The 23,908-nt window shown below is 40.4% G+C and overlaps 1 protein-coding gene across 1 annotated transcript in view; it reads left to right on the plus strand.

Annotated features, from left to right (window-relative positions):
* The window catches only part of CSMD2 (CUB and Sushi multiple domains 2), a gene marked incomplete at its 5' end in the record, with an annotated part of 765,891 nt that overhangs the window by 443,397 nt on the left and 298,586 nt on the right, over positions 1-23,908 (plus strand). The window contains one exon of the mRNA XM_081962655.1: positions 19,452-19,634. Within this exon, the coding sequence (XP_081818781.1) occupies positions 19,452-19,634 (183 nt within the window). The remainder of the gene's footprint in view (positions 1-19,451; positions 19,635-23,908) is intronic.

Below are 23,908 nucleotides of genomic sequence, written 5' to 3' on the forward strand. Positions count from 1 at the left end.
GGCTTGTTACAAAGAAATACAACTTTGTTTACCTTCCCCCCCCCCCCCACTTTTAATTATGCAATCTCACCTCCCAGAATTTGTCAACTAATTGAGGTTCTGGAGACATGAAAGAGTGGTCATTAAATTTCTGCAATCATATATATTTATCAACATAAGATCTTAACCGAGAAATATGCCTATACAAAATCTTTTTAACCGAAAAGGACAGAAATGTAAGTTAGCACTTCCCTGAAAAATTTGCACTTGACCACTAAATTGTAGCTATTCTGTAATTAATGCCATGTAAACATAGCTGAAGGGACACGGTGGCTCAGTGGCTAAGGCGCTGAGCTTGTTGATCAAGAAAGGTTGGCAGTTCAGCTGTTTGAATCCCTAGCGCTGCGTAATGGAGTGAGCTCCCGTTACTTGTCTGCCAATCTAGCAGTTTGAAAGTATGTAAAAATGCAAGTAGAAAAATAGGAACTACCTTTGGTGGGAAGGTGATAGCGTTTTGTGCGCCTTTAGTTTTAGTCATGCCGGCCACATGACCATGGAGACATCTTCAGCTTTGAAGCTTTGAAACAGAGATAAGCACTGCCCCCTAGAGTTGGGAACAACTAGCACATATGTGCCAGGGAAACCTTTATCTTTAAACATAGCTGTTTGTCCCCCAGAAAAATTGTAGGTGTCCTTTAAAAAAAACATTCTTTCAATTCAAAGCCTAATTAATTCCATTCAGGGCTATGCAATTTATTATTAAACCTGTCTACCTTTAGTGTTCTGTAGCAGTATAATATACTAATCCTCCATTTTTCTATGGATTTAAAACAAATATAGAAAATGTTATCACCAAACATTGACACTTCCAAAAATTAATAATCTTAATAAGATTAAGTTTATTTGTTAATAATCTTAATCTACTGTGTTTTTAATTGAATTGGTCAATAATTTCTTCCAATGCATATCATCTTGATTTCATTTTTGAAACACAGATTGTGACAGGGATGAAAACTTTTAAAATGCTAATTTCCATGATGTAAACTCCTTTTTTTAAAAAAAATTAATTAACACTGTTCCCACATAACTTTCAGAAAGACACACCCCTTCAAAATTCAGAATGCTATGCAGTCATTCCATCTGGATTCTTGAGAAACATACTGTTTGCCTTGAAATCCTGAACTACTTCAGGACCTTCATTTTTCTCCACATACTGTCAGGGTTCCAAATAGTATCCTCCATCAAATGAGTTTAGAGATTCCTCAAAATTCAAATTTATTAAAGAAGCCATGCTGGCACATCTGGGAAAACCCGAATATAAAAACTTCCAGACTTTCCCCACCCAGTTGAAAGTTCAAGATCCTGCCCCAGCACCCACATGTCCATCACATGGCCCAATCAGCCACTGTCACGAAGGAAGATTCCTCCCACCCACGTCAGTCCAGATGCAGGAACAAGATGACCTTGACTCTCTGAGAAGGAATGTTGTTATGGCTACATATCTCCCATGCTCCATTCAATCCCCCGCTCCCAATTTCCCACAATAGAATATGTTTGAATATGTGGCAAGCTTGAGGCCCAGTACAAAGATGGCTTCCAAGCTTGACGCATACATTTGCTCACATAAAGTAAGGTTGTTGATGAATGTGCCTTCTTTGTTGTGGCACTAGGGAACAACATTCCCCTGAGATTTGCCTACTTTCCTCTTTGGTGTATATAAAAGAGCCCTGAAAACTATACCCTTCCCACTCAGGCTTTGAATTGGAAAACAAAGATGATGATCATATATGTATATCACAGAAGGGAGTAAACCGCCTCACATTTTGTGAATATTTAAGTATATCTTGCCAGCTGTTTAGACATGAATGGCTGTGTGTTGCATTATTTTGAGGGGACAGCACATTTACACTGTTATACGAGCTGTATACTCACTCCTTTACCAAGTGTCATTTCTTCAGTGTTATCATATGAAAAAATATACTTAAATATTTACAAAATGTGAGGGGGTGTACTCACTTCTGTAATATATATTTTATTAGTTTAGAATGTTTTATCATTTAGATGCTTTGGGGTTTAATTGTAATGTAGGATTGGTTTATTGTACACTGCCCAGAGTCATTGTAGAGTTAAACAAACTAAGACATTTAATAAAATAATTACATGCCTGCTTAGGTTTGGGAATCAAATCTAAAGCATTGTGTAACTATTATATTAAAATTGAAATTAAAATAGTTCTATAATTTGCTATGTATTAGACCAGCAGAGTAATATAGTATCACAAAAGGAGATGGAATTGCTCATCTTAAAAATGAAGTAAGAAGTATTATGTCCCTAAAACAAAGATGCTCTCAGATAGGAGAAGGGATTTCATTCAGCATTGTTGAGGTAACTGTATATTTCTCTCTTGGGGGGGAAAGGGATGGGCAGGTCTTCATTACACCTAAGGAAGATTGAAAGCTTGAAGATTAAGATTTTAAAAAAGATAAGTCTTCCTTCAAATTAAGGTTGACTCTTGGGATGTCATCAACATATCCATTGTATGTTTGCAGTAGCATTTTTATTTTTGGATGGAGGGACTTCTTAATGAAGTTTTCAACCCTGGGCCCCTCACCGAAGCATTGACAGTTTCTGGTGGACCCTCACTCAAATGTTGTCAGTTTCCAGGGAGAAAACAATTACCAGATTCAACCAGTGGTGGGATTCAAATAATTTAACAACTGGTTCTCTGCCCTAATGACCAGTTTGGTAGGCATGGCTCAGTGGTCATGTGACCATGTGGGTGTGACCAATTCAATGTCACTCACATCGATGGGCCCTTTGCCTTAGCTGTTGTAATGTAACAAGAGTTAACCGGAGAGGCAGTTTCTGTAAGCAGAGCAATGAAGATCAGGCTAGAAACAACGCCAGAATGTTTCCCTCCTGCCTTCATTACAGGATTAGCCCTGGAAAGTGGAAAAAAAGAAGAGGAGATTTCTTCCAACAACCGGTCCTCCCAACTGATCAGAAAGTTAACAAAAGAAGAATCTGAGTATTACTTACTATGGAGTTTATGGTACAAATGGGTAGAGGAAAGATGCAAAGAATAAAAAAGCAATAAAGAGGAGGGGAGGTTAAGAATAGATAGATGATAGATAGATGATAGATAGATAGATAGATAGATAGATAGATAGATAGATAGATAGATATGTAGATGTAGATATATAAAGGTATATATGTATGGATAAAAGGAGTATTATGGATACTTAAATGTAGAAATGTTGCACAGATGATATTTATGTTTTTAAAAAATGGAAAAAAATTGTTCAATAAAAATATTTAAAATATAAAAAAGGGAAAAAAAGAAAGTTAACAACCGGTTCTCCTGAATAGGTGCAAACTGGCTGAATCCCACTACTGGACTCAACTCGGTTTAGCATTTGAACCGAGTTAAAACTGATGAGGTGCTGCCAATGCAATTAAATAATTGAAATGTAGACTGTAGCAAATTATAGTTAAAGTCTTCCCATTACCTATGTGGGCTAGGGGGTCACAACGCAAACCTTAATGCCCCATTGTCAGTTTCTGGAGAGAAGAGAACTGTACAATTAAGGTCAGCTGTAGCTCAGCTCGTGGATTATTCAAAAGGCTGATCTTGGAGAAAGGACAAGGAACACTTTCATGTATTTCAGAGCAGCCTTTCATCTTGTGACATGAGCATGCATCAGCACTCCTTCTACATAACTTGTTTCTGTTTGCAAGCCATGCAACCTGTTTTCCCTGAGGCAAGCTTCCTATCATTTGAACCAGATCAGTGAGATTTCTACAAGCTGGATTTGATGATCCTTAAAGTTTGCTGGAGGTTATGAGAATCAAAGATCATGATGGCAAGAAGCCAACATACATATTTTAGGACTGTTTCTCCCCCCACCCAAACATTGTCCTCTCTAGACCTATTGAGCTTTGGCCATTTATCTGGGCATCTCGTGGATGCATTCATGCAATTTCTTGGCAGCAATAAGGAAATAGATTGCCAGTGTCTTCTCTCTCAATGATTTTTTAAAACTTTCATCCTACCATAAGCTCTAGTGCAGGGGTCTCCAACCTTGGCAACTTTAAGACTTGTCAAGACTTGTCAAGTCTTAAAGTTGCCAGAGTTGGAGGCCACTTATCTCCAGGTTTCCCATCGATGAACCAACAAGGTTCTGGTAAGCTTTTCAAATGCAGCCAAGATTGATATGCACAAACACACCCATTAATATAGGGTCTAGTTTATTGAATCCACTGATTAAATCCTTCAAAAAAATCAAGAATCCTTTGAGTTGAGTTGTACTTCTGATGATATTCTGGATATGGTAGCATATGGAAGCCGTTTGTCACTGCCTTCTTGTAAGTCCCTGCAGCAAAGCAGTACTTTCAGAAGTAATACTGGGGAGCAGAAAAAATGAAAGAAAAGGATCTTAAGTCCTTAGCTGCTTGGTTGTTTTTCTGCTCTATTTCCTGATATCTCCTACATTTTGTAGACAGTGTCAAAAATGGTCTTTGATGACTTAAGATAGACTGAAGATACTTTTCTTCCTACAATGACAGAAGAAAAACATCTGACCAAAGTTAACATCCTAAAATTTTTATAGGATGGGAAATATAACAAACCTTCTAAGTTCAAATAAAGTCCTTGATTACTCAAGCATGTTTATGCTGTTTTCTTGCCAATTATAGTGTAGATTTTAATTGTAATACTTTCTTGGGTGTTTCTTCAATATCCTAATATAATCACCAGTCCTGGGTTTTTCTGGAAACTTCCACCAAAGGGCCAACTAAATTTGACCCTGGCTAGCTTTCTGAGATTAATCAAAGTCAGTGCTACAGCCTAGTTAGGCATCTCATGGATATGTCTATGAAACTGGGCTAACTAAGCCTCTTTTTTTTCAACAATTTATTATTTTGAAGAGGCTTGTCATTATGAAATGTTCTGTAGAAAACTGTTTTCCCTGTGTTCAGGTTCACTACTCAAAAGCAGAAAACTTGTTATTAGTGAGAATTCCAATAGAAACAAATTTATGTAGTAAGCAATCTTGGCACATAAAGTAAAAAGCCCTTAAACAACTTAGTTCTCAAAAGAGTATCTGCTATGCAACAATACTGGCAAGAAATGCCCATTTCTAATGCTCGTTACTCTCATCCATTAAGACATTAACATGGAAGACACTTAAATCTGGTTTATATAAAGTTTAATTGCATATAAATATGACCTCACCATAACTGACAGTCTTTATACAAGACAACCACTCAGTTTAACAGTTCTAAGTAAGTAATAGGCACTTTGCCTTTCTGATTTCCTTGCTCACCCATCAACCAGTCTGAATCCATGCCAGGGACACTGTACACTGTTATCACCTCATCTGCAAGTAGTGATAATTCACTGCTGTTTGCAGCATCATAATCATAAAGTACTCTGGCTTTTCTACTACCACTTGAGGGCTTCAATTCACCAAAGCTTGAAGAAGCTGCTGCACTGTTTATTGAAGATAGTGAGGGTGTAACAGTAGCTGAGGCCGGGCTAATTAAACTTCTAAAAGAAGATAATTTCATTGCTAGACTAGGTAATACTATCAGTCCTACGGTTTGTTCCCTGTTCCCTGCCCAGTTAGTATTGGGGTGTGTGATTTTCTCCTGAGTAGTCCTTGATTAGGATATCGTTTTCTGCTAGATTGTTTTCCTGGTGTCAATCCTTGCTTGCCTGGGTATAGGCTGCCGGAGAGACTGTATTCTGGTCTGTTTCTTTTAAAACATCTTTTAAATAATCTGTTTTGAATGGTGTGAACATGGAGTTTGTCTCTATGTGTCCGTTGAGGGCAGATTTGTCTAAATCATAAGCTTCCAGGAATTCCATAGCATTTTTGTGTTTAGCTTAGTCTAGGATGCTTACAGTTTTTCAGTTGAAGCTGCCCAGGTTATTGTGAGATTAAGGAGTTTTGTCATGACTGCTAGTTGATGTTCATGGATTTGCTCTGCTGATCTTCATTTCTTTTTCATAACTTGCATTGTTTATCGGTAGTGTTTTGTGTGGTCAGATATTTTTAAAATAAATCTGATGAAAAAGTGAATTGAGCTGGTCCCAACCTGAGCTGGTTTGGTTTTAGAAAAAAATATCTCTTTGAGTTAATTTTTATAATACACTATCTGGTTTTTGGTGTTTGCATATCACACAACCTCATCACTAGGTTATCCACTAAATATTGGTGGGACTCAAAGTAGCTATCATGCAAGACCCTGGCAAAAAGTAGTTGTCCAAGTCCTGCTTTAATCAAGAGTGATCTATGGTGTGAACTTTGAAGGAATGAATCATAAGATAAATTCCTCAAGTAAAGTAGTGCTGGCTGGAAGAGTGTGGTTTGATGCCAACCAAGTTGGCCCAGATAAGTCCTTAAATCTGTTAGGGACACAGTGGGCATCAAGCTAAGTCTTGCTTTGCAAGCAGAACAAGCAGGTGTTTTGTCCCAAAATGTTATTCATTACCTTGCAGACATTCCTCCTATATCAGATGCTTTCTTCATCTAGTTTTCAAAAGAAATAGATGAGAACAAATGGTTTCTGTTGAAATACACAAATAATATGGCTCCCTCCATGAAAAGCATTCTAAGTTTCTCAACCTTTGAGAGGAACATTTGTCAAGTATGCGCAGGATAATTATTTCTACTGTACTTTCCCCACATTTCTTCCCTTGCTTTCTGTCACTCTTCCAGACTGACTGCTATTCAACTCTTAACCATTTCAAAGCTTAATGGAGTGAAGATTAAAAGGGGAGCAACAACTCACATTGCTAGCTTGACATTTTGCTCTAGCCACCTGGAGCTGAAGTTGGTTTATTCCCCCCCCCACTTTTCTCCTTGACTTTATGAAGCTTCCTTAGTGAAACTGAAGCATGAGTTCAGAAGCACAAAGATGCCCTGCAATAGTCCTACAATAAAATGTTCTGTTTTTCTTCTAACCAGAAATAGGTGGAACTTCATCCCTTCCAAGTTTGGGATAGACTTGTTTCATCTTAAAGATGTAAACCTTGTCAGTGGTTTATTAATGTGTAGACATCAATGAGAAAAATTTGCCTCCATAGTGAAAAACTCTTTCCAGCATGCACTAAATTTCAGTGATACTTTACTAAATCGACTTCTTAATGCTTTCAGTGATCTTCAAATACTTTGATGCATCCTTTTCTTGTCAGACCCCAATTTCACTGGGGGGAGTGTTGTTTAGCCACATAACACAGCTTGGGACAATAACCTGGAACCAAGGAATGGATGTGAATAGAATAGAATTGAATTGAATTGAATTGAATTGAATTCTTTATTGACCAACTGTGATTGGACACACAAGGAAATTGTTTTGGGTACATAAGCTCTCAGTGTACATAAGAAAAAATAAAATAACATACATTCATCAAGAATCACAAGATACAACACTTAGTGGTAATCATACGTTACTAATAAGCAATCAAATCATACTAGGAAACAAATAAAACAACATAAATTTTAAAGATACAAGCAACATGGTTATAGTCATAAGTGGGAAGAAATAGGTACTAGGAAAGAAGAGAATAATGATAACAATACAGTCTTAGTAGATAATTTGACAGTTTTGTGGGGATTAGTTGTTTAGCAGAGTGATGGCATGTGGCGGGGGAGGGGGAGGAACTGTCCTTGTATCTAGTTGTTCTGATGTGCAGTGCCCTATAGTGTCGTTTTGAGGGTAGGAGTTGAAACAATTTATGTCCAGGATGTGAGGGGTCTGTAAATATTTTCACAGCCTCTTTTTGACTCGGGCAGTGTGCAGGTCCTCAATGGAAGGCAGGTTGGTAGCAATTGTTTTTTCTGCAGTTCTGATTATCCTCTGAAGTCCGTGTCTGTCTTGTTGGGTTGCAGAGCCAAACCAGACAGTTATGGAGGTGCAGATGAGAAGACTCAGTAATTCCTCGGTAGAACTGTATCATCAGCTCTTTGGGCAGTTTGAGCTTCCTGAGTTGGCGCAGAAAGAACATTCTTTGTTGTGTTTTTTTGATGACATTTTTTGATGTTAGGTGTCCATTTTAAGTTTTGAGATATGATAGAACCTAGAAACGTGAAGATGTCTACTGTTGATACTGTGTTGTCTAGTATTTTGAAACAGAACCTTGAGATGCGCAGCTGGAAAGCATAAGGCCTCATTTGAACTCTCAGCTTATAGCTCCATTTAAAGAAGTGAGTCTTAAAGGTGAAAATAGAAGATTGAGGGTTTTCACTCCTTCCTCTTATTCTTCAAGGATCTGAAACAGGAGTCTGCAGGGGTGGAATCCAGATGCAGGACCCAAAGCAAATAATCAAGACTCACTGTAGTGTTTATTAAACAGTATGTGCTGGAGGGGACCCTATAAGAGACTAGTGAGTCACCCCTTTAAATGAAAAGATACACTGATATTTAAACTTTCACGGGACAGTAATGTAAAGAACGTAATGGTTCAGTGGCTAAGACACTGGGCTTGCCAATCAGAAAGGTCCGCAGTTCAGCTGTTTGAATCCTTAGCACTGCGTAATGGAGTGAACTCCCGTTAATTGTCCCACCTTCTGCCAACCTAGTAGTTCGAAAGCATGTAAAAATTCAAGTAGAAAAATAGGGACCACCTTTGGTGGGAAGGTCACAGCATTACGTGCGACTTTGGCATTTTGTCATGCCGGCCACATGACCACGGAGACCTCTTTGGACAGCGCTGGCTCTTTGGATTTGAAACAGAGATGAGCACCACCCCCTAGAGTCGGGAACGACTAGCACATATGTGTGAGGGGAACCTTTACATTTAATGTAAAGAAAAGAGGGGAAATTATGCATGTATACATATTCATAAGTAATAGAGTAATTGATCTCAGGTTACTTCCTGCCCTTTTTTTTTACAGTCAACAATAATATTTGTATCATTTGCATCTTGAGTTTCAGGTTCCAATGGAAATGTTTTTGATAAACTGGCTGTTGTGAGCTAGGTACTAAAGGGCACATTCTTTATGTCTTAATTTGTCTTAAGTTGTTCCATTCATCCGAGAATTTATTTTTCCCAACACAGGATGTGGTCAAAATGTCACTATGATGCTTGTTTGTATGCAGTCAAAGCTTTTCCTGGTTTTTATTTATGTTGATGCAATGCATATTGATTTGAAATGATCACTCAGGTCCTCAAGTTGTGAGGGTTGCAGGATTCAAATCTGCCCTCTTGTGTCTGTTTGCAGTTTGCTTTATGTTATTTAACTTAGGGGAGAAGACAGTGGTGGGATCCAGCCAGTTGGCACCTATCCGGGAGAACCGGTTGTTAACTTTCTAAGCAATTGGGAGAACCGGTTGTTGGAAGAAATCTCCTTTTGTGTTTTTTTTCCCCACTCTACAGGGCTAATCCTGTAAGGAAGGCAAGAAGGAAACATTCTGGTGTTGTTTCTAGCCTAATCTTTATTGCCCTGCTTACAGAAATGGCCTCTCCGGTTAACCCTTGTTACATTGCAACAGCTAAGGCGAAACGCCCATCGACTTGAGTGACGTTGAGTTGGCCATGCCCACCCAGTCACATGACCACCGAGCTCCACCTATCCAGTTTGTCATTAGGGCAGAGAACCAGTTGTTAAATAATTTGAATCCCACCACTGGGAGAAGATTATTTATATTTTACGGTAGAATTCTCCCTTTCCAGCTAGGACAGTGTTTGTGGTCATGTAAAAGTTAGTGGTAAATCCTAATATTTTAAGGATGATAATTAAAGTGGAACATATTCACTTCCCTTTATTCTTCTTAGCCTTGCATGTTTCCTTTCAGCACAAACAACACAAACTGAAAAGTTTGTTCAGCTTCTAACATATCCTCTCTTCCATTGTATATTTTGGGCACAGATTCCGGAAGATGATGCAAATACCTATGACGGTTGTATTGGTTTTCCAGTGACTGCTTGCATTCATATTATGCAGTGAGAAATTTGCCCAATCTATTCTGAGGCAGCAACTGTTAATAGCAGCTGACAGACAGGATGTCTCATGTCCTGCTCTGCATTTAGTTATCTACAAAATAGAAAACACTTATTTTTCTCTCCTTTGCACTGAATTTGTTTGGACAATGTTTCAAGAACTTTTTTTGGTCATTAATTTTCAGGGCATGTTTTTCTCTCCCTCAGAAATTCCACCTTTCTGTTGAAGAGAAAACATAAATAGCCAGACCTGTTGTTTTTGTTTTCAGAATATAGTCCAAAGAAAGCTGAAGCCTTTGAAAATCTGTTGAAGGTCTTAGGTTGTATCGGTAAAAGGCAGAGGCATTATTCTGAAACAAACTTGTGCCAACTATATTCACTGCAGGTTGCAGTTATATGAAATCCTGGGTGTTATAAGACCCAGTTCACAATTAGGAAGGTAAAAGTGAATTCCAGCAAGTTGGGATAAAAAGCTTTGAAACAAATTAGGCAAAAATTCTACTTGTCAAAAAGTCCCCAGCTTCCCATTTTACTATTTTGTAGAAAAATGAGAATGATCTTGTTGTGACCTTTGGACATTCCTGTTTTTCAATCGTAGGGCATCTTCCTATAACAGTGATGGCAAACTTTTTGGTCACCCTCACTGTGCCAAAAAGGTTATGCGAAAATGTTGTATGCACGTGCGCTCATCAGAGCCATGCTCTGGAAAAGCTGAACTTCCAGGTTCTGGCGCTGATACGCACCTGACAATCAGCTGGCCGGCATGCCTGTGCACACCGGTTTTTGGCACTGCTGCGCACACAAAAGACAGCTGATCATCATCAATGCATGTGCATCACAAACCTGGAAGACAAACAGACAAGGCTGTGCATGCCGGGCAACATGGCTTCGCCTGCCACTTTGGGAATGTGCGCCATAGGTTTGCCATCACAGCCCTATAATATTAGACAACAGTTATCTTATTTATACCTCTGTTTCTTGCTCTCATCCCCCTCTCCTCTGCCAGAGGGAGAAAATGTACAGAATTGCATTCACAAACTAGCCCATCTCACATGCTTGTTTGCAAGCATGTTAGATAAGATGGATGAAATGCACAATATAAAAACTCATAATAGCTGAACTTTATAACATAACCATCAACGAAGTTAAGAGATGCCACATCTGGGGACTCAGGCCTGGACAAAGTTTTCATAGCTTTGCAAAAGGCCAGTAGGGTCAGACGTAATTTTATCTCAGTGGGGATGAAACTCCAAAGTGTGTGCTACACACACAGCTGCATCAGAAAAGCATCTTTTCCTGGGTCCAGCTAGCCAACACTCTTGCCAATTGCAAACCGAGCATGACCTTGGGAAATAGTCCCATAAATAAGTACCATCAGCTTCTCTTCCTTGCATGTTGATGGTTGATGAGGAAGAAGAAGATGATGGTAGTTAAATGCACAATCGGACAGATATATTATCATGTTTACTTGTGAAAAAGGTATCGTCATAGGGTGACATATTATGAAATAAATTGCTAATGTTAATAATGATAAGTATTATTTCATTATTTATTATGTGATATAGTTGTTTAAATTAAAATTTTATTAATAAAATTATGACAATTTTACATGCATATTATAATGTAGACACAATGATGCTATCATTACAAATGTAAAAATAAAATATAAACTAAAACATTTTATCATTAGCATTTTATATAGCAATTAAATGATCATCATTATTAACTAAAATTATTTTTATTGTTATACACACAACAGCACGCAACTGCAGCTTCCAGTTCTTTACCTGGCATTGGCCTCCATTCACACTGAGTTCTTCCCAAGCAGATAGGATGCTGTGATATATCGTTATAGTATGTGTGTGGATCCAACAAGTGTGGCATTTTGTCACTGACAGGTGGAAATTTTGCCAATGCACAGATTTTGTATTATGATGATTGGTTGCACTCAGACAGATGTTTAGTCTACATCTTGCCTTTTTTTAAAATCTACCTATCGACACCACCTTCCCAGGACCTAGGATAGACAGATGTTATTTGATGGTGTTAAAGGTATTGTTGCAGGGTGTGAGCTGTCCCAAGTAAAGCTGCCTTTGGCATTTGACTGGTGATCTTTGTCAATGTTGATGGTCTTCTAAGGATGCTGCAGGTGTTTTGGATTGGACCCAAGGCAATTATCACTGTTGGTGCTACCTTTGCTTTCTTTTGTCACAATCATTCTACTTCTATTTGCAGGGCTTTCTGTTTTTCTCTAGTTCTTTCTCTTTTATTCTGTTGACATTCTCCAGATTTCTTTTGCTTTTCTTATCAGCCATTGTTAAGTCTGGCGTATTTCCTGACAGGTGCTTCTCTGTTTAAATTACAAAGACCCAGAGCATTTTGGCTTCTTCTATTACTTTGTCTATTTTGTGGTCGCACCAGTTCTCGCTTGCAGGCAAACAGTATTTCTTGCAGATATTTCAATGCATCATGTTATTTTTTATTATGGGTCATCGCATAGTCAGTCAGATGTTTAGACTGAATTTGCCATTTTTACCCAGCTATTATTGTTATTATCCTTCAGGTTATTATAAGGTAGTGAACCAGAACATTTGACTAGGACTAAGCAGACATTCTACATTCCATTTACTCCGTTCCTCCCCAAGCTAAGAGAAACATTTCTGAATTTTTTTCATAACTGAAGCTTCAAAATTAGCTTTCTGTAAGGACAATTGATTAGAAAACAGGCATGGAAAGTTCATGGTCTGCCTCCTTTCACAATAAATTGTAGAGGAAAAAAACTAGTGGAGTATGTACAATTGGAACATCCCAAGGGAATAACTGTAGGTAGTGATTAATTTCTTCCTCATTCTTCTTTGAAAGTCATACAATGTCATGTCATACATTCCATATCTGCCTATTTCATTCATTGCATTCATTCATTCATTCGTTCGTTCATTCATTCATTTTGTAACGCTGTCAATCTCAGCTCAGTGACTGGGCAGCTCACAAAAATTAAAGCAATAGTCCCCCAAAACCCTACCCCCAAATTAATTTTAAAAGCCTACAAACCCTCCCAGTTGCAATGGATGGCTGTGAAAGTTAGATCATAAGACAGGCTGAGGGCCAAAGAATGGAGGCCTTTGAACTCTGGTGTTGGAGAAGACTCCTGCAAGTCCTTTAGACTGCACGGTGATCAAACCGGTCAGCCCTGGGGAGATCAACCCTGACTTCGCTTTAGAAGGCTAGATCCTGAAGAGGAAACTCAAGTACTTTGGCCACCTAATGAAAAGGAAGCACTCACTGGAGAAGAGCCTCATGCTGGGAAAGACTGAGGGCAAAAGAAGAATGGAACAGCAGAGAATGAGGTGGCTTGATGGAGTCACCGAAGCAGTAAGCATGAGCTTAAATGGACTCAGGAAGATGGTAGAGGACAGGAAGATGTGGAGGAACATTGTCCATGGGCTTGTGATGTGTTCGACACAACTTTACAACTAACAACAACAAACCCTCAATGAAAACACATTAAAAACAGAAAAATTAGTGTTCAGTCAATGCCTCATCCTTACAGGCATTGAAGAGGCTCTCCACTACCAGCTCACCCCCAAGCATGATGGCCGAACCCTGTTTTCAGAGTTTTCCCAAAAGCTGGTTGGTTTGATGTTAAAAAGTGTGGATGCCATGGCAGAAAAGGTTATCTTCTTGCCTCAACATGTCTCCCCTGCCAGACATGATGAGATTGTAACCGGGGAGAGAGGATCCCTCAAATATCCTGATCCCATGCTAGGTAGGGCTTTACAGTTCCTTATCAGCAACTTGGAGGGATGCTGTGGCTCAGTGGCCAATACACGTAGCTTGTCAATCAGAAGGTCGGCAGTTTGGCAGTTCGAATGCCTAGTGCCACGTAATGGAGTGAGCTCCCATTCAATGTTCCCTCTAATTTTTTTCAGTGTGTGTGGAAAAGTATAGTGTTTGAGCGGCACATTTTCATGCCTGAGCACCTGATTTTTTTCAGCCATAATTGCCATCAGAGCAGATGTTGGGGAGGGGGGCAAGGAGGAAAAGGGTCCCCTCCCTCTCCCTCAGACCCCTAGGAAGGAAGGAAGGAAGGAAGGAAGGAAGGAAGGAAGGAAGGAAGGAAGGGAGTGAGTGAGAAGGAAAGGAAAGGAAATGGGAAAGAAGAAAAGGAAAAAGAATAGGAAATGGGAAAGAAGAAAGGAAAGGGAAAGAGAAAGGAAAGGAAAAGAGAAAGAAAGGGGAAAGGAAAAGAAGGAAAGGAAATGGGAAAGAAGAAAGGAAAAGAGAAAGGAAAGGAAAAAGGAAAGGAAATGGAAAAGAAGGAAAGGAAAAAGGAAATGAAATGGGAAAGAAGAAAGGAAAGGATGAAGAAGGGAGGGAAAGAGAAGGGAAAAGAAAAAAGAAGGGAAAGGGAAATAAGGAAAGGAAAAGAGAAAGGAAAGGGAAAGGAAAAGAGAAAGGAATAAAGGAAAGGAAATGGATTAGAAGGAAAGGAAAAAGGAAAGGAAAGGAGAAAGGAAAGGAGAAAGGAAAGGAGAAAGGAAAGGAAATGGAAAAGAGAAAGGAAAGGAGAAAGGAGAAAGGAAAGGAAATGGAAAAGAAGGAAAGGAAAAGGAAAGGAAAAGAGAAAGGAAATGGAAAAGATGGAAAGGAAAGGAGAAAGGAAGGAAATGGAAAAGAAGGAAAGGAAAGGAGAAAGGAAAGGAAAGGAAAAGGAAAGGAAGATAGAAGAAGGACAGAAAGGGAAAGGAAAGAGTGGAAAGGATTGGTACTGCTCAAAAATCAAGTCTCAAGATCCCGTGGATCCCTTTGGCTCACAGTCCAATTCCATGCTGGTTCCCTCTCTCCCCAAAGCGAAGGGATCGCAGAAAGACTGCCCAGTCCAGAACGGGGCTTCAGACGAATCAATGCCTGAGAAACCCCGCATGTGCAGAGAAAAGCAGGCTACAACCAGCGAATCATGTTTTCCCAGGAACCAACGAAGCCCCATAGGACCAATGGGAATTCTCCCTTTTGCAGCGTCATCTGTCTCCGGGCAGAGTCTTTCTTGATTTCACCAATCACAGATGGAAGAGAGAGTTTGGTGCACAGAGAGAGAGAGAGAGAGAGAGAGAGAGAGAGTTTGGTGCAGAGAGAGAGAGAGAGAGAGAGAGAGAGAGAGAGAGAGAGAAGGGAGGGAGGGGGATATTTTCAGTCATATTTTAACACATTAAAAAACACTGCGCTGCAGTTTGAAACTTCTGTGCGGCATTTTTTCGTTATGTGCGCGGCCGCGCAGGCACGCAGCTTATAGGGAACATTGCTCCCATCACTTGTTCCAGCTTCTGCCAACCTAGCAGTTCAAAACCAAGTAAAAATGCAAGTAGAAAAATAGGGACCACCTTTGATGGGAAAGTAACAACGTTCCATGCGCCTTCAGTGTTTAGTCATGCCACACATGACCATGGAGACATCTTCAGACAGCGCTGGCTCTTCAGCTTTGAAACGGAGATGAGCGCCACTCCCTAGAGTCAGGAACGACTAGCACATATGTGCGAGGGGAACCTTTACCTTTACCTACCAGCAATTTGAACTGAACCTAAAGCCATCCTGGTAGCCAGCGCAACTGACAAACCAGAGATGTAAAGTGTGCTGATTGAAGAACAGGCATAACTCCCTTTGCCACCGCATTTTGCATGAGCTGCAGCTTCCACACGCTCTTCAAGGGCAGTCCCATGTAAATCACATTACAGCAATCCATTGGTGATGAGTCCAGGGTGGAAATGATTGAGAAAAGGTGCAAATGGTACACAAAGGCCCTCCAGGCTAGAGCTGCCACCTGCTCTTTGAGCAGAAGTCATGACTCATGAGCCACAACCAAGACAATATCAAAGAAAAGAAATTAGAGTTTCGGGCAGAAAAGTAATCTGAGAAAGCATCTCAGACATGACTCTCCCTAGTTCTCATGAAGGCAAAGGGAGCAGAGGGAAAACACATTAAGATTTTGCAGGGTTCTATTATTATAACCTTAAAAAGTGGCAGAAACTTACTTTTCTTTGGTTTCCAAGTTTGTCCTGTCTTGGAAAACTGGTATCAATCTTTTCACCTGGTGGGATCTATGGATGGATAGAAGTCACGTGGATGTGATCCAACCCAAAGCCTGCAACACTCCTTCATTTCAGGCAGCAGTTAGATCCTCAATCAGATCATGGAACACACCATCAGGAACATCTCCAAGATCCTTCTGCAACCTGTCAGGGGTACTTGCTCCCTGTGAGGTTCTGATTGAATTAGATCCCATCTCTTTGTGGTGAGAAATGGCAACAGAAAACCTCAATGGCTACCGGGGAGTGATCTGACTGTGACAAGGGTGTAACAGAGAACTCACCCAATTCCAGACCTGAATGAAGACCAGATCCAGTATATTATCACATTCCTTGTTTGATGGCTGTCATGTAGCCAGGAACTCCTGCGTTAGCCCAGATGCCACTCTCAAAAAAGGCAATTTGAAGTCTCCTAGAACCATAAACCTTGGCAACTCCACCACCAGTCTGGTTAGGTAGTCAAGAAGTTCAGGCTTGTACCAATTAGCCAAGTATCTTTAAAAACTTTATTTCCGGTTTAATCTATTTAATGCAGGAATGCATTAAAATAAATTCGTAGGTGATCATCCACAAGGGCTGTGTTTCTTCCATAACACTATCCGGGACATTTTAACTGTGACTTTTAATCATTGTTGTTGTTAGTTGCAAAGTCATGTTCGACCCATCACGACCCCATGGACAACATTCCTTCAGGACTTCCTGTCCTCTACCATCCTATGGAGTCCATTTAAACTCACGCCAACTGCTTCAGTGACTCCATCCAGCCATCTCATTCTCTGCTGTCCCCTTCTTCTTTTGCCCTCAGTCTTTCCCAGCATGAGGCTCTTCTCCAGGGAGTCCTTCTGTCTTTTCATTAGGTGGCCAAAGTATTTGAGCTTCCTCTTCAGAATCTGGCCCTCTAAAGAGCAGCCAGGGTTGATCTCCTCTAGGACTGACCGGTTGGATGGCCTTGCAGTCCAAGGGACTCGCAGGAGTCTTCTCCAGCACCAGAGTTCAAAGGCCTCCATTATTTGGTGCTCAGCCTTCCTTATGGTCCAACTTTCACGGCCATCCATTGCAACTGGAAAAGCCGTAGCCTGGAAAAACTTTTAATCATAGTAATGTTTTTATATAATATGCTATGTCAGAAGCAAATAGAGCACATTATGGCTCAAACTTCTGTCAGAATGAGGCCACCTTAGCAGGATAAAAGAATTTGCACACTCTCCCCCCACCCACCCCCACCAGTCATTTTGTCATTGCCATCTGTGTGCCTAGCTTCTTTGGCAAAAGCATTGTCACTTTTCTGGATTCAGTTAAATTTTATTTAGGGAAAAAAGGCCTATTGCTAGTCAGCTTGTATCCAAATCAGTAATGGATGGCTGCAAATCTTCAATAACACAACATTTCTCTTTAAAGAAGAAATCTCAAAAGAAATTTTAAAAAGGGAAAGAGACTTAAGATTTTTCACACTGGTTTTCTCAAATGACAAAAAGCAAACTGGATAATGAAAAATGGCCAAGGTGACTGCAGGGTATGATTTTTTTTAAAAAAAAGACAATGCTTTATGTGTGTGACACAAGCAGAGCTTTGGACGCATCATCTAATAGAAACCCTCGAGGGAATCGCTGCTCTAATTGTCTCTTCAGCCTATCCCATATACTGTAGCAGGGCTCATATTCCCTTCTTGTCCATGTTTACCAGTAATTGTATCACTACCAGTTCGGTAGCGGGAGCGTGCATTTCTACTTGCTCGCTTTCCTTATGTACAGGATATCTGGGCATGCGCAGAACCTTCTGGGCATGTGCAGAAGGTCCGTGATGACATCTGGGTTGGTGGGCGGAGCCTCGCACTGCCATCACTACCGGTTCGCCCGTAGATGCATGTGCCAGAAAGCTGAGCTTCTGGTTTCTGGCACATGCATGTGCACCGGCCAGCTGGTCTTTGCATGCGCACCAGAAACTGGAAAACCAGGTGACTGACATGCATGTGTGTGCCAGAAACCAGAAGGCCAGCTTCCCAGTGCACTCGTGTGTGCCAGATAACTACTGTTCCGGTTTCTGGTGCTCTTGCACAAGCGCACTGGGAAGCTGCTCTTCCAGTTTCTGGTACTCCCCTGGTATGTGCGCTCCTGTTTTGGTGCAGAAAAGGTTTGCATAGGTCTTCACTTCTGGTTAAAAAAATGACAAGATAGCTATCACAAAAATGCAATGGAAACTCCATCTATTTTTATGTGCATTGCAAACTTTTATTTTAAAAAAAAACCAGGTGGAACTTTGGCATTGTGGTATTGTTTGGGTGATGATTTTGACTTTTTGACCACACCCAGTGGACATCCCTGATGAGAGGCATCTGCAGGTATTTGGATCTGAAATGGGAAAAGTGCTTCAGGACCAACATATACACCTTTACTCTACCTATCTCTATGCCCTTGACATTTCCTGAATTGAAGCATGCATTGTTTGGGGATATTGCAGTTACCATGTAAGATCAGGAAAGCGAGTGTCTCCTTCTAAGGTGGTGCTGACAGGTAGAGCAGGTGCACCTGTACCAAGTCAGTAGCACTTCTCCCACTTTGGATGCTGATACTCATTCCTTGGCTGAATGAAGCCCAAGAACACAACGTTCTAAGACATAATTCAGTGTTAGGCAAGCCAAAATGCTTGGCGTTGAGCCACACCCTAGAATAAAATCCAAGTAGATTACATTTTATCCATGCAATGTATTAACTCCTCAACCTGGCAATCAGAGAAGAACAGAAGGAAAATATTCATATCATTTCAGTGATTCACATGACAGTTTTGAATAGCTTTAATCTTTAGGGGAAATTTGGTTCATTTGTCTTTCTTCTTTTTCTTCCTTCAACATCTTGTAGTCTATAAACTTAAAAGGAAGAAGAAGAAGAATGACAGGTATGGAGTCTTTTGTGACATCTACTTCAATCCCGATTTTTTGATCTGTTTCTTCTATTTCCAACTCTGTATATGGACTAATTTCCCAAGAATTGCCTGAAAGATCAAACAAAGAATATAGACTAAGTAGAGAATATGACCAGGAGCTGGGAGGGTCAAACCTGGTCCTTCTTTACAGCTGACTTGAATAGAATAGAATAGAATAGAATAGAATAGAATAGAATAGAATTCTTTATTGGCCAAGTGTGATTGGACACACAAGGAATTTGTCGTTGGTGCATATGCTCTCAGTGTACATAAAAAGACAAGATACATTTGTCACAAATCATAAGGTACAACACTTCTGCCAGGACATTAGAAGTTTTCCCAAAACATTATGAAAGCAAGCAACCCTGACCTATTTTTATTATGAGTATGTTTGGGTTTTTTAAAAAAAAAATCTTTTATGGAAAGAATTCCTATGATAGCAAGAGTGAAATGCCAGAGAAAAAAATTGCAGGCAAATATTTCCTTTATGTTCCCTACTTTCGTATCTTTCTTTGTGTTTCTTCTAGAAATTGACCAGGGAAGCTGTGGAGATCCCGGAATGCTGGCATATGGCAAGAGAGAAGGGTCAACATTTCGCCACGGAGACTCGTTGACCTTTGACTGCCAGCCTGCATTTGAACTGAAGGGGCAGAAAACAATCACTTGTCAAAAAAGTAGCCAGTGGTCTTCTCAGAAACCGGTCTGTGTTTGTAAGTCAGGGGGAAAGTAAATGCCCTTTCCCGTTTAACAAGGGATATCTCAGAAGCTATCAAGTGAACAGTTTGACATGTTGGGTGCAATGGAGATGGGGATGAAACTAAACCAAACCAAGAGGTTCCATAACCAGGCTAGCTTTGAACACCTGTAGGTGGTTTGGAAGGGTCGTTTATGACTTCAGCTCGGTTTAGTGACAGCTCTTAGCTTCGTGACTAACTCACGTCTAGCACCTCAGTCTGGGATGGATCCCATCCTCGTCGCCAATTGTTCAGTACCCAGAACAGTGGTGGACACACTGAGGCGAGACTGAAGGAAAACTCTAACCTTTTATTAATGCTAACAGAGTGGCTAACACATGGCTGCTTGGCTCACAACAACAGTGGGGATTCAGTCCCTCTGACAGCTCTTTTATACTGTCAGACAGGCGCCAATGCAAAAGCTTCTCCGTTCCCGCTAGAGGAATGGACCAGAGTGAGGACACGACACAGCAGCTTTGAACACCTATAGATGGTTTGGAAGGGTCTCAGGCTTCCAAGGATTAACTGAAATTAGGGCATGGAGAAGGAAGCACCATCTGGTTGATAGGGGAGGTTCTGGTTACAAACTCTGTTCACCCGGTTGTAGTTGGCAAACAGAGAGGTTGTTGACACCCCCAAAAGCTATGGATCTTCAGAAGAAGCTACCATTATTGTGTCAGGAGCAGCAGTCACCATTGTGCAAACCCACAATGATGTGCTGTGCCAAAATATCATGAGACTTTATGTTGAAAACAGATTATCTGAGTCTTGGCTACCTTGCAAGATTTCACCCATCTGTCTGTATATGTCCTCTGGAGGTCTATTTATACCACCCTGAGTGAGGTTCCAGCATTTCTGGATGCCACGTTGCATTTTAAATCAAGATCTATCTATCTTGCTTAAGGCATGTAGTATATACACCTGGGGTTTAGAAGGTCATGAGGGCAGGTTAGACTTTAGAGACCTTTCCTCCAAAGCCCCTACATTCTCCTTTAGGTAGGTTTAGTAATTAAGAGATACTCAATTCTGGGGTTTAAGAGGTAACTGCCTTGATTAATTTTATTTCTGTAGCCCAGGAAAGAAGCTAAGAACAATTGTAGACCCTGACTAAACCCAATTTGATCCTTCTCCAAATGCTAAACTACAAAGAACACTTTGAGTTACAGTGACTAAAACCCTCTTAAAAACCCACTCATGGGTAGATTATAGACTGAAATAACTGGTGGAAAAGCTCTTCTAAAACTACTGAAGAGGTCCTTCTTAGGCGAGGGAGCACTAGGGAAATAAAGTTAATCCAGTACCTGTGTCTGTCTGATGGATGCTCAAGATATCCAGCAGCGAAGACCACAAAGGATAATCTGAGAATCCAGACAGAAGCTGGCTGCCTGCCTGCCTGACTCCCTCGCTCAATAAACTGTTTATTCCTGCTTGTCATATTTTCCATTTAGTGCTTAATTGTCTACTTTCATCCCCCTTCCGATGCAAAAGGGCAATTATCACTAAATTAAAAAAAAAAAGCAAAGGTACAGGATAATAGGCAAGACAGAGAAGTATTATCTTTTTATCTGCTCTGCTTCTGGGGAACTTCCTGAATCTCAGCAGGGACAACCTTGCTTCTGTCTGAATGCTTCTCCCATCAAACTATTGTCTGTAGCCATGGAGTGAATGAAAGTCAGGTTGTTTTACAGTGCTCCATCTCTGAAAAAACGATGGTGCAATCGCTTGGGCTAAAGTATTGCACAACTAACAAAGAAGGTCTGGAACACTTTTAGTTTGCTATGTGTCATATCCAGGGGTGGGTTCCTGCCGGCATTACTACTTGTTTGGCATGCATTTTTTTTTTGAAATGTCACATGACTGCAACAGCACTTAGCACTTAGACTTATATACCACTTCACAGTGCTTTACAGCCTTCTTTAAGTGGTTTACAGTCAGCATTTTGCCCCCAACAATCTGGATCCTCCTTTTACCGACCTTGGAAGGATGGAAGGCTGAGTCATCCTTGAACCTAGTGAGAATCGATCTGCCAAACTGCCTTTCAGCCGGTGATCAACAGAAGTAGCCTGCAGTACTGCACTCTAACCCCTGTGCCACTGTGGTTCTTAGGGGTGTGTGTGCAAGGGGTCTGTGTGACACTGGAGACAAAGGCTGTAGTTAGTTCCCCTTTAGTCATGGAAGGTAGCTCCATGTAGACCACATGGGACTCTAGGCCAGAGTCTGTATGGTCAATCCAGGTGGAGAAAACTGGATCAAATAGCAAAGTCAAACAGATGGAACCAGAAGCTAATCTACTATGGGTAGAGTTACACAACAGGGTTGGGCAGTTTATGGCCAAATCTGTTGTGGGAACCAAGCAGGCATTTTGTCTTAGCAGATGTATTGAATCCTGCAGTACTCCACACTGATCTATTTTGAATGTACAAAGGTGGGGATGTGCTAGATTATTGAGTCTTGATCTCTCTCTCTTTCTGAAAACCTGTTTCTTTAGAGTAACCAGGAACAGCCTAAATATCTCATGCTATCTAATGGTTCAGAACTTGGTTCTAGAAGTAAGTCTTCAAGGAGAGGAAAGATCCATAAGAAGTATCTGTCTTTCTGTTCATACATAAATTGGTCACATTAATATTCTGCTTCTGTTTCTCAGCTTCTAAGTGGAAACTGCAGAGTGTCACATCAACACCCAAGTAAATTGTGTAGGCTCACTTGTAGATGTGTAACTGTGATTGAATACAGATGGGGATCAAACAGTAGATACATGTTGAATTGGATTGGTATAATAGATATAAAAAGGAACTGGAACTCTGCATGTTTAAACTCTAAGGACTGGCACTGCTGTGAATTTTGAAAAAGAGGGCATATCTCATAGAGCACCCATGTTCAGTGGATTCAGCCAGTTCTCACCACTTTATGAACAGTTTAATAAACCGGTTGTTGGAAGAAATATTAGGACAGAGAACCAGTTGTTAAATTACTTGAATCCCATCATTGTCCATGTTGTATGTTTAATGGGGCTATGGCTTAGATTGAACAACACCTGTTTCATCTAAATGGCATCAGAACTATTTTGGTATAATTCAGACTAGTTTTGCAGTTACATAAGTTGGTCATGGGTTAGAAACATTACCTGTGATTTTGTTGTCAGGTTCGTTAAAATAAGGATGGATAACTGTGTTTTTATCAAGTGAGGCATCTATTCTGTATTAGTCTGTTAGATTTGGCTTTGGAACTAAAAGCAAGAAATGGATGGGACTGAACCTACAATGAATGGGTAAGGGTTGGGTTCTAACTCTTCTGTGTTGTCTCTTCATATTTCTCCTACCTCCCAAGGAAAGGAGAAGAAGTTGAAATCATGTGGGTCTTGGAGAGAGGGATCTAAACCTTAGTATAAACATCTGAGCAAAATGGGAATGTTGTCTCACCTAATATAGGTTGTAATTATCTTATGGGATTTTTTGACCAAGGCATCTCTTTCAAGTCAAATCAAAAAGGAAGGTTGAAATGAAGATACCCAGGTAGCCATCTACCTGGGCTATATTGGGGGAGATGTTTGTCTTTGTTTACATGACTCATCCTGGCCTCTGTGGCTTATCCCAGGTTTTTTCCAGGTATGTAGAATGGATTCCAAGAAAAGTGTGGTCACACATATCCCAGGGTGGATAGACTATTACCATTCAGTCTGTTAATTCTCAGACCCAACTTCCAAATTGTCAGGTTGATATTGGTATTGTAAAATAGGTTTTTCAGTAAAGTTGGTGTGGCTGCTTGAACATGTAACCATAGCATGGTAATCATTTCATCAACTTTTGTAGAAAGATGTTTTATACAGGATGGATGTTGGGCAGTGGTGAAATCTAACCAACCCCCCCACTGGTTCTGTGGGCATGGCTTGGTGGGGGTTTCAGGTGACTGGGTGGGCATGGCAACCTTTTTTTTTTTACTTTCAGCTATTTTTTTTAGCTTTTTAAAGCATTTTTTCCCTGCCGGTTCGGGCAAAGTGGCAGGGAAAAAATGCTTTAAAAAGCTAAAGAAAAAAAAAGCTTCCAACAATCACGCGGCTCAGCTGATTTTACCCCTGATGTTGGGGGAAAAAAGATCCATAGCAGACCAAAAAGGCAGGTGGCTGGAGCTATGCCTTATTTCTGGGTCTGGAATGATAGTATCAAAGGGATTGGCATTAGAAAGTAATGTTTACCAAAAGCAGCAAGGTCTCTCTGCCCATCTCTTTTCCTGTCATTCTCATATCTCAGCTA

This window comes from Natrix helvetica (assembly GCF_964273705.1).
Source record: "Natrix helvetica genome assembly, chromosome: 9".
In the NCBI taxonomy this organism is placed as follows: Eukaryota; Metazoa; Chordata; class Lepidosauria; order Squamata; family Natricidae; genus Natrix; species Natrix helvetica.